Genomic DNA, 17,368 nt, shown 5'->3' with positions numbered 1-17,368 from the left:
AAACAAGAGATGCAAATACAAGCGCGCGGAAATAATATTAAAGCTGAACAGCAGTTACAACACCATCAAGCCAGGCGACAAAAAGCTCAAATCAGGAAAAAGCTGTTTCCACGATCTTCACATACACAATGTTCATGTTTTAAGTCGAAGGTTTTATACAAAACTGGATTTAATAACAGGCCAAATTTTAGGTCAAAAAACACGCAGACGTAAAATGTTGAAAATATAAAGGGTTTTTGGGATATGTAAATACATGCATGTGAGAAAGGTAGACTCTGGAGAAGTGGTTGAAATCATGTTTAAATGCCTTCTCAAGAAATGTAAATATAAATTCAAATTTCAAATGTGATACTTTATTCCGTTTACACTCCGTTTAATGATCATGAACACACACAGGCCGAAATACACACTCATGCACAAACAGGATCTTATAGTGACACTCATTAATGGAGAGGTCTCAGAGTGAGGGGGCTACCCACAGGTTCGGTGCCTTGCTTAAGGGGCATCTCGGCAGTGCACAGGAAGTGGACTTGCACCTCTCCAGCAACCACACCAATTTCCGGACTTGAACCAGCGACCATCCGGTTCCCATCCCAAGTCCCTACAGACTGAGCTACTGTATTTTACAGCACTCCTCGGTTTGATTGCTTGATAAAAAAAGCTAATCATTAATTAACTTGAAACCTAAAACTTTATAAAGGCAAATTGGTTGAATGAAATTAATTGTGATTCATTAATGATTGTGTTTGTATATGTGAGGACATTCAGGCTAAAGAGAGTGCCATTGCCGAAGGGGAATATACTATCGAAATAAACGTGCATTTTCAAGCATGCTTATCAGAGGAATTAAAACAAGGGTCCAGGGTTTGATAAATAGCCTATCTGTTTTTTCAAGGATTTTTTTTCAAACTGATTTTTCTTTATGCATAATTTCCACAGTAGCAACAGGCCACTGTGAACTGTAAACTACATTAGGATAAGGCCTAATGAGAGCGCATCATAGGGAATCCTATGGCTAGTGTTGCCTGTACCCTTCTCTGTCATGTTGTTTGTTGGTTGTCAGGCTGTAGGTCAAACAGGTCCTGGCCCGAGCTGGAACACAGTCACCAATAGGAACAATCAGCTGTGTTGTTCTCCAGTTACCCACCGTGTCCTCTTACAGCTCCACTGTTGCTTTGCCACCCATCATTTTCTGTATGCTACAGTGGTCGTGGCTTCACTTTGTCTAGAAGAGAGACAAAAACACATCAGGACTGTATTTCATTTATAATTAACGGCGTTCACCAAGTTTATTTTTACTTCTTGGCGGAAAAATATGAGTGTTTGCATTGCTACTGGCCTTTAACCTGTCCCGCCGGATGGAAAGGCTTTTTAAGTCATCCATCACACGCAAGTGCCCCTCTAGACGCGCGGGCCGGTTTGCGGGCTGAGGAGGTTGAGTATTTAGATTAGGCTGCCATCTATCAACCCGGATATCAGATGGAGGACCTACAGGACTGTGTCCATGTGATAAAAATCCTGTATATTCCGTTGGTTTTCAAATAGTCAGCCTCCTACAACAGGCCTCCTGTGCTGCTCTGATTTTTAGATCAAATTGAAAAGTTTTTTTTAACATCTGCATGGAGTTTAAACACCACTTTAGAGTCTTGAAGTGTCATAAATGAGCAAGAGCTGTACGCGCAAAATGCAGTAACCTAAAAGCTATAGTGACCGATTTAGAGTTTCACAAACTGCATAGTAAATGCCACCTGCGCTCAGGTCCTTGAGGTCATATCTGCACATTATCGTTGTAGTCCCACGTAGCTGCTGCAGGTGAGTTTTTCCCTGTGAATTTGTCAAAAGATCCCTTTTTACCCACTCAGAAAGAGTATCTAGAATTTATTACAGGTCTCTAACGGGATAGTCTAAAAGTGGTTAAGTAATCCTGAATAATAATTAAAGCTTCATTTAACCTATGTTATAGACCTATGTTTTGTAAAACATTGAAGAAATAAGTATATATAGGTTGAAAAAGTCAAAGTGGTTGTCGAGAATTTGCACAATTGTCAGTTGAAAAGGCCTTCAGGGGAGTTTTCAGGTTGGACGGGGATCTTATGTCAGAAGTCACAGCCATACAAAGGCCCAAAACGTTCGAGGACTGGCGCCGGTGATAGTCCGGGTCTCGGACGATGAGGTCTGAGCTGGAGCGCGTTTAACCTGACACATAAAGGCCCACTGCGAGTCAGCAGGTCAGCTGCGCTCAAGTTGCAGCGAAGATTAAAAAAAAGTGGAAAAGATATGTGACCTAAAGGTCCACATTTGTTCGATTGAAGACTGTTGTCCACGTTATGAGGAAGCCAAATCCTTTTCTTCATGTTCTGCACTCAGATCCGATTTTCCTCATGAAAGTCATTTATTTAATTAAATGCTATACGTACAACACTAAAGACTCAAGTGTGAGATCTAAACGTGCGTATAATGAACACATACCTTAGACCGCATTAAAGTCCATTTTTGTTTGAGTTTTGGACCCATACATGAAATAATCTAAAGAGAGTCTCATTCATTTTCTAAAACAATGAAGGCTATTATTTTTCCATAATAAAAACACCTTTAACCCCCAAGATGTGTCAGCTACAGCCTAATTAAATCGTGAGACATAGAGTCCTCACCTGACACCACCCTGAAAACAAAACTCAAGCAAAAGAGAATTAAGGTTAACCTCTGTGTTTTCTGACACAGATATAGTTTGTAGCTCCTGCAATACTGCAAGTTTTCTAATGTTTGACTTCAAATCAGCACACACTGAGAGCAAGTCAACATCTGGATGACGCTCTGCAGCTCTCCACGCAGACACATGCTGCACTCAATTAAGTCAGTGCCAATGCTGTGCATGCGTGTCAGGGGTAACAGATTATAATCCGACTACTCTCTGACTTCATAACCTACTTTAAATGTAGTCTTTTTATTCACTCATAGCCTGTTTCCCTGGGATCTTTCAGAAGCTGTATTCACATTATTTGCTGGAGAGAGCACTCTGGTACACCGTGTGTTAAGTACAGTAATGGGAGCTCTGATCTGACTGATGTTATTTTTATTCCTGAATGTTTATTTGTGTTGAAACAAAGAGCTAATATTGAGAAACAGTTTACAGTTCGAACCATTCATACACAGTAATCTCCACATCATACAGAAAGGAAACAGTAACGGGGCAGACCCACAATAGATTGCAAATGTTTATTCAACTCAGTACATATCCGAGATATACATTGTGTGGAGCAGTGTTTGTGCGCGCGCTCTGTGTGTTTGCGCACCCAGCTGCATTTCAATGAACAAATTACAAACATGCCTGCCCGAATAAAAGGCCCCTTTCACTCGGACAGCAAAGCGCTACATTGCGCACAGCCATGCACTTGAAAAAAGCGACAGAACGCTGTAAAAAGAAATGCCTCCGTTAAGAGGTCAATATTCTCATGCCAGTTTTAAGTCTGCCAAATACTGTAAAAGGTACATTTTCTTGGAAGAAACGGGGCATTTGCCTGGATGGATTATTTCGTAATAATATAATATAATATTATATTATATTATATATATATATATATATATATATATATATACGGATTTGCCTGCGACAAAACCAGACATCCATACTGAATGGCACGACTTTTTCACTTGCTGGAGCTGACGTCAGACTATCTCGTCTGCTAGGTTTTTTTCTTGCAGCGGGCAGATTTAGTGGGTGGGACTCGGTCATTTTGGGGAGGTGAGATGGGTGTGTCTCTTGTGTGAGTCGGAGCTTCCCCTTGGTCACATCGGACAGAAGCTCTCCCCTTCAACGGACAGAAGAGGAGCATACTGCTGTCAATGAGGAGAGGAAAGGGGATATGTTGTATCATTTCCGAGTTCTGATCATTCGTGGAAGAACAAACTTTAGTGGGAATTCTCCCGACGGGGCTCATCGACTTATGTCGTGGTGTGTGTCTATGGTAGCGGTTGGATTTTTTTAGCCGTTCAAGGGGAACAAGCGTTGTGCACCCAAGGATTCACCCCGTTTCCTTACTCTACAAACCCTTCTCTTCAAGGTGGGATGAATTTGGACAGAATCGCAGAGGCCGTGAGAGCACCGCCGCCCCGCGACGTGGCCACCGCTTTTAATTTACCAAGAACCTCCAACAGCAACCGTGAAACGTTAGAGAACTCAAGCAGCGAGTCTTCAGAAACAGAACTGGCAGGTATACAATAAGAAGGACTTTATCAGAGGGCTCGATCCCTTCTTCTGGGTGCAATAACAGTTTACTTTCAAGTCTCCACAAGCTCGTTTACGACAAGTTTTCACGGAGGCTTCTACTAGTTTAGCGCAAACGGAAAAGAAGAAACATTTTGTGTTCATTTCAAAGTTAAAGGTTCCGACTTTTCTCAACCCACTCGCGGTTTCTTTGCGTGTGTTTTTGTGCATAGTGCGCATGGATAAATGTTACGAAACTTAACTTGGACTTAAAAGTGGAATGTAGTCCAGTTTGGTATAGCTCGACCCCATTTGTGTTTATTGTGCTGAATCAAACACTTGGCAGAATCCCCGGGTCTGTCCACACAAAAATGCAGGACAGAGGCTTGCTGTCCGTAAATGCATTAAACTAAATATTAGGCCTGTGCATCAACTGAAAGTCAACAGGTCGATGCTCACCATTCTCTTAAATAATCTGAAAGCTGTTTAAATTAGTCACGTCTTCTTTGTTATTCACGGGGTTGGGATTTAAAAAAGGAGTCGCTGTTCGATGGTTCCTTTTGGTCTGGCAAAATCTCAAGAAACTATTCCCTTCTCGTGATTAACCTTTGCACGTGTTGACCCTTCAGTTTAACGAGGCGACCTTGTTAGGACAAGAAGAATACACGATAGCAGTGAGGAGATAAGAGTGGGCAGACCTTGTTGTAAAGAAAGTCATATTTATCTGTCAGCGCATAAAAAGGCAGATCTGACTGTGTTTGAAAGGGTCCATGTAAAGTTCCAGACATGTTTGTAAATATTTGGTTAATGTGTCACTTCTCCTCTGGTAATTATTTGTTATGGATCTTTTTAATACAACTTATTTATAGCTCTGGTTTCTTTTAAGCTGACAGGCTATTTATCTTAGTTCTACCAGAAGTTTGTTGCATGTGTGGTGTAGTTCCCTCATTTGAATGATATTTAGAGTACATTATACCTGGAGAATCACATATTTTCACTCGGATTTCTGATCCACAGAAAAGGAGAGGAGCGCTGAACAAAGGAGCGATGACGGGAACGCGGACGATCCTAAGAAGAAGAAGCAGCGGCGGCAGCGGACTCATTTCACCAGCCAGCAGCTGCAGGAGCTGGAGGCAACTTTTCAGAGGAACCGCTACCCGGACATGAGCACCAGGGAGGAAATCGCCGTGTGGACCAATCTGACCGAGGCCAGAGTCCGGGTAAGAGACCAGCAGGCTGTGCGTAAAGTGTGCGTCATAAGTGCGCAAAGACAGTAAATTAAAGCAGCTTTGTGTGACAGGATTCTTATAAAATGTTCAAAATAATTTAAAGAATTTGAACACGCCAGGAAAATAAAACCTATAACACTGACGAAAATTAGAAAGAGGGGAAAAACCATTCTGACAGTAAATATATTTAATTCACAAATGTGCAACTAATGGCTTAATATCAGAGTCATCCGATGGATTCGCTGAATACGTGGTGACTTCTTGCTATCTGATTTTGAGGCGAAACGACCTAATGATTTGTTTTCATCACGATATTTTAAAATACTGTAGAAATATTTATTCTCACGGAGGAAGTCAACACAAAAATATTTTAAATTCTATTATACTGCATTGTAAGAAGGCCAATTAGTTTAGTGATTTATTGTTGCTTCACCACGTATTTCAAAACGACAACATCCTGGGTTAAAAATACAAAATGCAGCATTGGAGAATAGAAAACCAAGGTTACTTTAAACACTTCAGCTGGAAACTATGTGTGATCAAATAGAGACATGTTGTAGCGAGACCAAACAGTGGCGCTAACTGATTTTTAGTTGCAGCCATCCCGGGCTGACAGACGGGTTTTCCGTGCGAGTGTTCCATGATTAAACACGAGCGTAATTCTCACCACCTTTCTTTTTCTAATTCTGGTAAAGCTGCACATAAAACATTGTGAATACCATGTACACTTATTGTGAAAGCTTTCTGTTACGATTTGTTTTGTTGGATAGAAATACATTGCCGTTGAGAGTGTGTCCGTGCATGCTGCTAATCGAGCCAATGAGGGATTTGTCTTTTGACATAACACAGTTCGGGTTCATAATTATCCCCGAGGAGGAGACGATGCAGCCAAATGAGACTGGATCAGCGCTCTCGGAACAACATTATATTCTTCATTCAGGGACCATATTTAAAGATGTATTTTTGATCTAGACTTTATTTCTGTTAATGGGCTCCGATTTTACTGGTACACTAAGCCATCAAATTACTAAAAAGAATGGACACGTCCCCACACATTGTTTACATGTAGGTATTCATATTGGCTTCTTATGCGTTAAACACAAAACAATAGTTGTTTTTCATTGACAGTAGCTGGCGCCTGGCGGCTCATATTTGACAAATTCACCGTAATAATACACACCAAAAAACATTTTAAGAGCGCTTCATGAGACAACGCAATCTTGAGCATTTTTTATGGATGTAATATTTTTGTAAAGCTATTTAATAAGATGTTTTGACATTTTTAAGTGTTTGGACTTGACCTTTAAATGCCACTTGTGTTTTATCGTGCATGACAAATATCCAGTTGTACTGAGATATGTGGAGACACTTTTTTGGATGCAACCATGCCTTGATGGAACGCTTGTTTTTGCCCGTTTGTGTGTATAGCCTATACCGACAGGGATATATTTTTGCGTGAAGGGAAATACGGTGTTTTGTTTGAAATGCAGCTTGTGAGTTTCAGCTCTCACATAGTTAACGTTTTTGTGGACAATTTATCCACCACTTCTTGCTCCGTTGAGAAGCCTGCTGGACAGGGCAAGTTCGCCAGTTGTAAACTGTCGCTTAGAAATAAAAAGAGCTCAGAGTGCAGACTGACGGAGGTTCTGTCAAGATTTAGGCCTACTAAGAAGTCAAGAAATGCAGGCTGCGTTTTTCTGATTTTCTCCTCAGACAGAGCTCGGCCTATGCTATTAAAAAAAAAAACATGTCGGCGTCAATTTTATATGAATGCAATTAAAAACAGTTTAATTTTGATGGAATTTAAGAAAACAAAGTTCGGCTATCGGACTATTTTTCATTATTTTTCAATATTTCTATTTAGGTTTAAGCTATGTCATAAAGTTCCGAAATACATTTAGCCATTGGTATTCATTTTTTTAATTAGGCAACAGCCTGTGAAATTGTCAAAGTTTCTTCGACTTCGACATAATTAAAAAACAAATTTACTCTTTTGGATGACTCTTTGCTCTTTTATCCCCTTGATCGAACAAAATAGCTTACTCCACTAACAACTTAAATTAATGTAACTGACGAGCTACACATTTATATTTTCACCTCCCGCCTATGTGTTAAACTTTCAAAATTTCACCAGCAAACCTGCATTAAATGTTTTTGAAGGCATACAATGAAAATAAGAGGGTAACAAATATTAGATAAAATCCTGAAATCACGACTGTCAAACATTTCACTCAGGAACAAGGTCTTTTTTTTTCTTTCCTGATTTTTTTTTTTTTTATGTTTTTGAAAGACACCGTCTTAGTTTAAATAAACAAATGTGATTTATTCCCAACGCATGACAGGCCTACTGTTACCGTGTTTATAAACTGATGTAAACAAATTTAGGCATCTGAGACCATTCAACAGATGTTGCATTAAGCCCTGTCCATCACTGCGTCAAAACCGTGAGGATTTTTCAGTGCGCCTTTAAATGGTTGACCCTCAAGAATTGACAATAATCGCTTGTCTGAAAAGCATTTTAAAAGAATTAGGCATCATCTTTTTTATGTATTCTGTATCTTTTACATCGGCACACCTCGAAGGAAGTAACACTAATGCTGCTGGCCTCAAAGTGCTCAGAAAAACTACTCCAGCCCTTTCTATTTTATTAGCCATAGGAAACCTGGCTCGATTTAGTAACTTTGTACATTCAAAAACTTGGTGATTTAAAGTTGAAAGAACGGTCATGTGCAAGCCTATCAGAAAAACAGTAGGCCTACCCGCATCACTAACAGTGTGTGTGTGTGTGTGTGTGTGTGTGTGTGTGTGTGTGTGTGTGTGTGTGTGTGTGTGTGTGTGTGTGTGTGTGTGTGTGTGTGTGTGTGTGTGTGTGTGTGTGTGTGTGTTCACTGCAGGTGTGGTTCAAAAACCGGAGGGCGAAATGGAGGAAGCGCGAGCGGAACCAGCAGATGGACCTGTGTAAGAACAGTTACCTGCCGCAGTTCAGCGGCCTTATGCAGCCGTACGACGACATGTACCCTGCCTACACATACAACAACTGGACCAACAAAGGCCTCACTCCGGCGCCGCTCTCCACAAAGAATTTCACCTTTTTCAACTCAATGAGTCCGCTCACCTCACAGTCCATGTTCTCCGCGCCCAACTCCATTTCCTCCATGACTATGGCATCCGGAATGGGCCACTCCGCCGTGCCAGGCATGCCCACTCCTGGCCTCAACAACATTAGCAACCTGAACGGAATCGGCACTTCCGGGATCAACTCGGCTATGTCATCGTCCGCGTGTCCGTATGGGCCTCCCGGCTCTCCTTACAGCGTTTACCGGGACACTTGCAACTCCAGCCTGGCCACCCTCAGACTGAAATCCAAACAGCACCCAACTTTTGGATACAGCGGCCTGCAGAGCCCGGGCTCGAGTCTGAACGCGTGTCAGTACAACAGCTGACGGGCCAGTTGTATTCTTACTAATATAAATAAGTATATGTGATAAACAGACACGTGTGAGAATTTAGAGGCGACCTGCGGATTTGAGAGAGAAAAAAAATCAAAGACAACTTAAACGGATAAGTTGCAAACACCTTTCAAATAATACGGAAAGAGAAATGTGGATAATGCGGGTTTTATGTGTTTACCAAGGAACTTGCACATCAATTGAAATGTCCATTTTTGGGGGGATTTTTTAAATGATGAAGACGTGTTACATTGCTGCATTGTAAATATATAAATGTAAAAATATACAGGCTTATCATCAAAACAGATGATGGGATGTTTGTTATTTTTTCTTCATGTGCTTGCTATTGAAGACCAGAAGGGGGCGGGGCCTTCATGTTTTCGACAAAATCAAGAGTTTAACTAAATTAAAATGTCGAGCATATCATAAATCAACACTCGAGTAAAACAAATCTACCCACAATTGTACATATTACAAAGGCTGCTTTTGTGTGCTTACTGTTATCAGTCTATGCAGGGTGCCAGCGGCCCGTTTGCCTCCCTCTGATTCAGTGACTTTTACTTTTAAATGTTTCTTGTTTGAAATAGACAACCCCGCATGTTTAAATTGAGTGCAACGTGTTTTGTACGATAATGTAAGACTTGGTCCGACTAAGATGTACACAGAAAGGTGAACCAAAGTCCTCATGTGTTTATGGTAACATGTTTGTTTGAATAAACTCCAGGAAAATACAGGTGTACCTACTAGGCCTATATGTTTTAGAGACGTCTTTGATTAACGTGCTGAGATAAAGTGGTCATGTTCTTGAGAAGCAAAATTATATAACCAAGATTATAACGCACAGACACATTTTTCATTATGTCCATAATTTCAGGAAAAAAAACTTTTAAAGGGAATGTTTCTGAAATGCGAGTTAACACGCACCTTGTAATGTCTAACCCTCTGAATTTTTTTATAGGATCAGGGTTATTAGCCTTACTTTATATTAAGGGCTAGTTTATTAAGTATTATTCAATAATTGCATTGAATAATCTCGTCGTTTTTAAATGTTATTTTAAAAATCTCCAAATATAGGTTTATCAGTATCATATTTATTTTCATAGCTATGTCTAATCCTTCAGTGATTATGTCAAATTGTTTTGTGTTGTAAAGCTTCCTTTTAGCCCAAATAGGCTAAAACTGACTTGAGTGTCACAACATGCACACTAAATTGCCTCTAACACCTCCTTGGAGGACAATCTCTCGCAAGTTTGTCACAATGCAAACATCACTTATTAAATCAATACCATATCTTGTTCTCTGACACCTGCAGAAATCCCCATATCTATATTACTCACCATAATGTAGATATTAGTGCAGCATATGCAGGGGAAAGATTGTGTTTTGACTGATATGCTCTCTGTGAGGGTAGCTGGGAGAATCACACTTTGAACCATTTGAATAAACCTTTTTTTTTTTTTTCAAATGGCGTACTTTGGTAAACTATCACTTGAGCCAATTAAGGATTATATTAGAGCCTGAATGTGTCTGTGACACTAAAGATTCACTTATTACGTCAGATGGACAAATACTCTTGCTCTAAATACGGCCTGACCATTCAATGCTTGGTGCCTTCAGTTGGCTGTTAGGTGAATTTGACATCTGAAATGGATCTTTAATCTCACCTAATTTTAGATTATTGATATACGTCAGTGAAGTGTATTTTTTACTTAATGATTATTGATAATGAATAAGTGACCCATTTTGTTAAAGTCATACAGCCTTCAGTATTGTATCTGTAGCGTGTCTGAAAAGTCAGTTAAAGTTCGCTTTTTAACGCCCTTGTAATTATAGTCTAACATTGTTTTTTTCTGACACAAGTAGTGTTTTTCTTTCTATTTTTTTTTGGGGGGGGGGGGTTAATATTTTTCCTTAATAATCCTTAAAACGTTGTGAGTTTGTAGCCACATTTTCAAGATATTTGTTCATACGCAGTGCAAAACATCATACAGGCCTCCATATTTTCTTATTTAGCCTATTATAGATCCAAACACTTGTACTCATTTTCTTCTGTATCTTAGTTATAAATATTTTGACCTCCTTGTCGTCTGTCCCACCATTCATAACAAGTCACAACAGTACCAGCAGCGTGCGCGGGCTTAAATTCTTTCCTTGGGCGCGTCCGCGTTCACTGAGGGGTACAACGTTTACTCAGGGCGGTATGCGCACTGCTTGTAACTGTAACTCTCCGCTTTGGTTTGGAAATGTTTGTCGGGAGGCCAAATCGCACTGATGGCTTGTGGTGATTGGTAACAATAACAAAGCGCGTCGTAAATGATACCCATAATTCCTCTTTCCGGTTAAAAACGCGCGTTAACATGAACGCGCCTGCACTAGGAGGGCAAAGTTCAAGACGTCGCGTTACAGGTAAATATTTGAACTCGTGTTCCTCTACTTGGCAAGTTTCCGCCATCACCTGAATCATTAGCGATATAAAGAGGGTATTGAAAGGGAATAATAGGCTATTGTGCTGGTGAGTGTGTTAAACCACAATTCTCTCAAGATAATTACTTAATTGAATACGTTATAATGTCTGTGTGCGCGAGCGCGTGTGTGTAAGATGCAATATTGTGAGAGTTTCAGACAATAAAAGCAAGGTTAAGAACAAAACAACATTTCTGATAATCAATATTAGTTTCCTAAGAAGTCACTTCAGGATCTGAGATTTAAAATAAATAAATGAATAAAAAAAATGTTGGGAATGATCTTACAAATAAAGATGAATGAGAAAAATAAATAAAATGCAGTAGCCTACCATAACTTGTCATCATTTAGAAGGGCAATGCGCCAGGTTTCAAAAGTTGCACACATGAATTTATTCCACCAATCACGCCAGTAGTTACAGAGTTTGCTTTAGCTCAGAAGGCACTGCTTTATGATGTTTTCATACCATCATTTGTCTTGTCCCTTCTCTTCAGTGAAGACTTTAAAACTTAAGTCACCTTCTTACAGTCTTTACATTTATGTATTTACATATTTTTTTTTTTTCATAGATGGCAGGTTTACTACAGGGAAAATGCTACAAATTCTGCAAAAGCATTTTCTATGTTACTTCATCTGCAGCAACAAAGCATCTCATTTCCACATCCATGAATCTCACAGGACTGGGCTTCATGTCTTCATCCCTCTTGGTGACACCATCTATCAACTTCTATTACTTTAGCTTCCCCTGTTCTTCAATGGCGAAGATAATGAATTGTTTTTGATGAATAAATAAAGATTAAAGAAGATATCCATATCAGTTAATTTGGCCATGTCTGAACTTAGACCTGATGGGGATTTAAGCGGATGGGCGTAGAAAAAAAACAAATAAAGAAACCATTATAACAGCCCTCCAATTTTATATTTTATACAACTACACTTCTGACTTCTGACTCTATAACCACAGCCCTCTGGAGTACCCTAATCAAGAAAACAATTAATCACTGCCAAACGTGAGGCCTACCTCAGTCATAAATACAACGCTACTAAGTGTCTGTGAGGCTTCTGCTGCTGTAGCACTACCAGGTGATCCTTAAACCTATCCTGCAGCTGCTACCTGCTGTAAACACACCAAGTAATCTTTTGTAGATTCAGACCTTTGGTTCAGAAGCCCTACCTAGACTATGTAACGTTACATACAGTACGTACGCTGTAATCAAACAATAGCAGCAGGGGTCTGAGGGAAGTATCAGTCTCTCTCTGAATTTATCTTGATGTGTAGGGCAGCTATTACACTCTAAAAACTATAATGTGAAATACAGAAATCGGATGTAACTGGTTTTTTTTGTTTTTTCATACAACTACAGTTGTTAAGAATTACACATTTGCTTTTGGTCTTCCAGGAAGCTATGAGTTTTTATTTTTTTAAAATTTAATTTAGAAATGAAGATGGCAAAAACCTCAAACATGTAAAAGACTGGTAATGAACATCTTTAAGCTTTTATTATAATAGAGTGCAGGCCTTTGAATAAATGACAACAGAGTTGAACTGATAGATGACTTATTCATTTATCTATCTCGGGTGTTTGAAGTCTTGGGAAGTTGATTTTGATGCCAAACATTGTTTGAATTCATTCCGTCCAAAAACTACTGCATGGTTTGGATAAAAAAAAATCTCTGAAACACAATGGTCCCTATCTCAAAATTGTCTGCCTCTAAAATAGTTTACCTTGAGTTGTTTCCAATCTCCACCTCGCAGAGAACAGAACAGAACAGTTCACACTAAAGTGAACCAACAAGCTGAATCCTGATATGCTGCTTACATTTGATTGCTTTTGGATTAATGCATGAAACTCAAAAAGCACAGACTGTAACTAAGATGTTTGGCTACTTCTAGTTTCAAAAACACTTCTGGTTATAATCTCTCATCTCTGAGTTTTCACTGGAAACTGGCACTACTAAGAGACCCAAGACTCCTAATGTTCAATAAGAAGAGTGATTCTGTTTCTGTGTTTCATGCACGTATGATCATTGCTATAAATGAGGGGAACACAACAATAGAAACACTGATTGTATGGCACAGCTGAATTTTATGGTCCAAGCATTATTTTCAAATATATAGCACATTGTGTAACCCTTAAGTCACCTTCTTACAGTCTTAACATATAATCTTTTTCAATATATGATACTTTGACTATGGGAGAAATGCTACAAATTCTGCAAAAACATTACTTATGTTACTTGTTCAGCTGCAGCAACAGAACAACACATTTCCACAGGGCTGGGCTTCATATCCCTCTTGGTAACATCACCATGTTTGCTTCAGTCAATCTTAAAACTCAGACTCAGAATTGTTATTTTATTTAGAGAATTGAAGCCTGACACGTCCAAAAATATTATTTTAACTTACCAAATATATGGTGTATATTATTTTAACTGATCAAAACCATATAAATGGGACAATACAGTTATTGTAGCATTTACATAGGATCCATCTAAAGATCCTTCAAACTTTGAATCCTACACATTTACTTTGAACGGGGTCACAGGGAGACCACACTCCCAGTGCACAAGACTTTAAGCTATTATTAAATAAGACTGTTTTTGATTTAGCAATGATTTAAATGACAAAGCAGTCTATATTTTAGTGGACTCAACTGTTATTAAACTATGTTGTGATGATTACATTACATTTTGTTTGTGGTGTTAAAACATATCCAAAGAATTACAAAGAATAATATCCAAAGATAAAAAGTTAGCATACATTAAGATCTTCCGGACAAAGTTGACTCCTCTCTAGTTTATCCATTTATTGAACCAGCAAACATTTTAGCATGATAGCCTTCATCAGAGCTTATTATGGACTTAGGAAAGACTCCAGAAGGGTATGAGGGCAAAACAGGTTCACCCTTTTGTTTGAAAGAGGCCCTCATTGTGAAGATCATTTTTCATAGCTTTGTTATTTACAGCATACTTCAGCAACACCATCATTTTATCACATGGTAAGCAGTATCCAAAATGCTGAGGTAAGTATTTTGTTTTTAAAGAAAAAAGAGAAACCATGAGTGAAATTACTAGCAATGCATGCTAACTGTCTCCCTGACCCATAAGTGTGTTAGCAACAGCTGCTTCTCACTCTTGTCCAGGTTGTGGGTTGTGATGGAGGAAACTTGTATTTGTTTAACTGCAGACTAAAGGATATGGACGTTTCCCTCCACAAGATGTCCCATGTATTGTGTTTGTATCTTTGAGCTATAGGAGGTTCCACAGTTTACAGTTATTTTAGCCATTGTAAGTCAGTGTTATACAAAGAATCAAACACACCTTCAGGTGGACCTGTAGCAACACCAGATACTTTTGCAGTTCACAGTTGGAAAAATGAACACATGCATCTTACCTTGTTGCTAATCTTGTTTCTAGTCATCAGCCCAAATGGTTCTGATTTCAGATTGTTGTTGATTAATTTAAGCACAGAAACTTCGAAAGGGTTTGCAAACAATACCGTATAAAATGTGAATATAAATGTAGTCACGTTGTTCGTCTATGTGTGTTGTTATAGTGAGCTCCCCTACATGTGGTAGAGTCCACTACAAGGATTTATTTGGAGGGAACTGAATGAGTGTGTGTATACAGCATCTTTTAAATTTCAAAATAAAACACAATGTACTGAACCCCAGTCATTATATCCCATCACGTTATCAACACTGCATTGAAACAGGCACCAAATAAACAACTTATCATCCTGGGAAAGACAAAGTAACCTGCTGTTTGCATGCTGTTCTCTTTATTCCTGCCTGATCTTGTAGTTCTCCTGTCCTCTTATGAACCTGCGAGTCAAGCTGCTCATGGCTGGACCCCACATCTGATGCTTCAGAAATGGACCCAGGGGGATGGGTGCGTGCCGTCGGACGGGGACGGGAAGATGTGCACACACTTGTTTTGGAATCTGAAGTTTAACCTTTCTAAAAGAAAAACAGATGAGTTATTCAAAAAAGTTTTACCATGGAATATATTGACAACTCTATCAATCAGAATCGGGTTTTTTTTATTGCCAATTTACATATCTGAGCATTTTGTCTTGTGTATTGGTGCAAAAGAAAGTACTTAGATAAAACAAAATATGAGGAGCAATGACCAATATATGAAATTAAATTTAAAAAAAAAGTCAAGTATAAAAATATTATTAAAAAAACACTATCTGTACAAAGGGAGCATGAAAGAAAAGAATTTTAAAGTCCAGCGAGTGTTAATGTATCGCAGAAAGAAAGAAGTTTGAGCCTTCACATTACTGTGATGTTTTCTGACTGTGGGGCTGAGGAGAGTCTGTTATGTGGGAGGAGGGGGAGGCAGGGACATTGTTCATGAGGCTGACAGCTGAGGGGAAGAAACTGTTCTTGTGGCGAGAGGTTTTGGTCCTGATGAACCGCAGCCTCAAACAGTCCATGTGCAGGAGTGAGAGGGGTCGGACACGATCGTACCTGTACACCTCAGGGTCCTGGAGGTGTACAGGTAATGGAGACATGCTAGATTGCAGCCGATCACCTTCTCTGTATAATAACATGATCGTTTTTATTGTATCTTATACTGGATCTAGAGTACCATCCTTCCATTGTTTCCGAATGAAATCCTTGAACGACACACTTCTTCTAGATCATCTTAATGTTTCAAACAGCTATGGGTTGCATATTTTTCCTCTCTGTCAAGCTGGCATTTATTGGGTGCAGCAAAGAGATACAATTTGATTTATAGAGCACAAGATTTATTACCATATAGTGGATCACATAGCAGAAAGAGCATCCGACTTATTACTGCATGCTGTTTCAAGCCAGTGTACAACAGCATCAATTATTATAATTATATGTTTCCTGAGAAAATGATCTATTTACAGCCAAGACTGTGTTTCAATACCCAAGTAATTCTGACAAAGCTGACACATGACAGTCATTTTGGGATTAGTGGCTGTGCTGCGTCGAACAGAAGTGACTTCACAGCCAAGTTTGTGTCTGTGTGTGCCTGTGCTTGGGTGGCGGAGTAAAGAAAAGGTCTACTGTAAGAAGGATCTGGATAAACATGCTCTATTTATTTTAAAGGAAGCAGGTTATGTGACTTCTTAAATTAACGAAACTCTTTAGCAGCACTTGTTGGCATGGTTACTGTCAGGGAGCAGGGGTTAAAAACAAAAACCTGAACAGCACTGTTACTGCATTTGGTGGTGAATGACCTGAGGAATTCTGGAGATGTAGAAAATCGAAACTTAGGGCAGACTGGGCTTGGTAGTAAAGTATTAAATGTTAAGTGCATGGCGTATACTAGCACTCAGCGTTATTAGATTGGTGTAGATTGGTGTGTGGTCATAAACTTTTTTTGCATGGACTACTTTTGCATTCTTGCTTGTCGCTTAAGGTTGAGCCTCTATACTAAATTGAGTGATTCACTAATTTTCCAATTGCAACATCTTTTTAAATAAGAGGATAGCATTACTTTTTTACTGTAGCTTCATCATCCATCATGTGTAAGGCTTTTGTTTCTGAGGTACTTAGCAACATTCCTATTGGCAATGTGTATTCTTTGTTAAGTGCTAATTAGCCAATGTTTGTAATTATACATTAGCATTTATCACAAAGCATTGTTAGGCTTAAGGGCAGTAAAAACAAAAAACAACTTAATTTTGCAGTTTGCTTCTTTTTTTTTTACAGTAACCATAACAATTTGGGGATTTTACATGTTTTTGATTACAATCTTTTATGCACAGATTAGTCGTCATCTTCCTTTATTTTTATCATTTTAACATACTACTGGACAAGCTTAAAAATAACACATCATCAATAAGCTGAACGATCATTGCTCTTGGCTCAAGAGAGACTGGTTTAACAGATGTCTGGAGCCTCTCTGTTTCTGATATTTTACTTCACTGTATGACAACCAATACAGTGAACCTCATATCCCAGAGAAAATGTGGGGGGGTTTTCCTTAAAAAAGCTCTACTGACAACTTGTCTTTTAAATGGAAGAAGACAGCGTGAAACT

The 17,368-nt window shown here is 39.1% G+C and overlaps 1 protein-coding gene across 1 annotated transcript; it reads left to right on the top strand.

Annotated features, from left to right (window-relative positions):
* The first annotated feature begins 1,191 nt into the window (after positions 1 to 1,191).
* On the top strand, positions 1,192 to 9,794 carry pitx1 (paired-like homeodomain 1). The gene is made up of 4 exons (XM_079354981.1): positions 1,192 to 1,255; positions 4,062 to 4,211; positions 5,222 to 5,424; positions 8,328 to 9,794. Exons 2-4 carry the CDS (start codon positions 4,067 to 4,069, stop codon positions 8,874 to 8,876), a joined length of 897 nt encoding a protein of 298 aa, XP_079211107.1. The 5' UTR covers positions 1,192 to 1,255; positions 4,062 to 4,066; the 3' UTR covers positions 8,877 to 9,794.
* The last annotated feature ends 7,574 nt before the right edge of the window (positions 9,795 to 17,368 follow it).

This window comes from Symphodus melops, assembly GCF_947650265.1.
Source record: "Symphodus melops genome assembly, chromosome: 11".
Classification (NCBI taxonomy): Eukaryota; Metazoa; Chordata; class Actinopteri; order Labriformes; family Labridae; genus Symphodus; species Symphodus melops.
The sequence above is the reverse complement of the archived record's forward strand: the minus strand, read 5'-3'. Positions and strand labels throughout refer to the sequence as shown.

Bases quoted from the DNA above. Each gene is read 5' to 3' on its own strand.
- pitx1 (XM_079354981.1), top strand. From the start codon at position 4,067: ATGAATTTGGACAGAATCGCAGAGGCCGTGAGAGCACCGCCGCCCCGC. The intron at 4,212-5,221 runs GTATACAATAAG...TCTGATCCACAG, and splicing joins TTCAGAAACAGAACTGGCAG to AAAAGGAGAGGAGCGCTGAA. The intron at 5,425-8,327 runs GTAAGAGACCAG...TGTTCACTGCAG, and splicing joins TGACCGAGGCCAGAGTCCGG to GTGTGGTTCAAAAACCGGAG.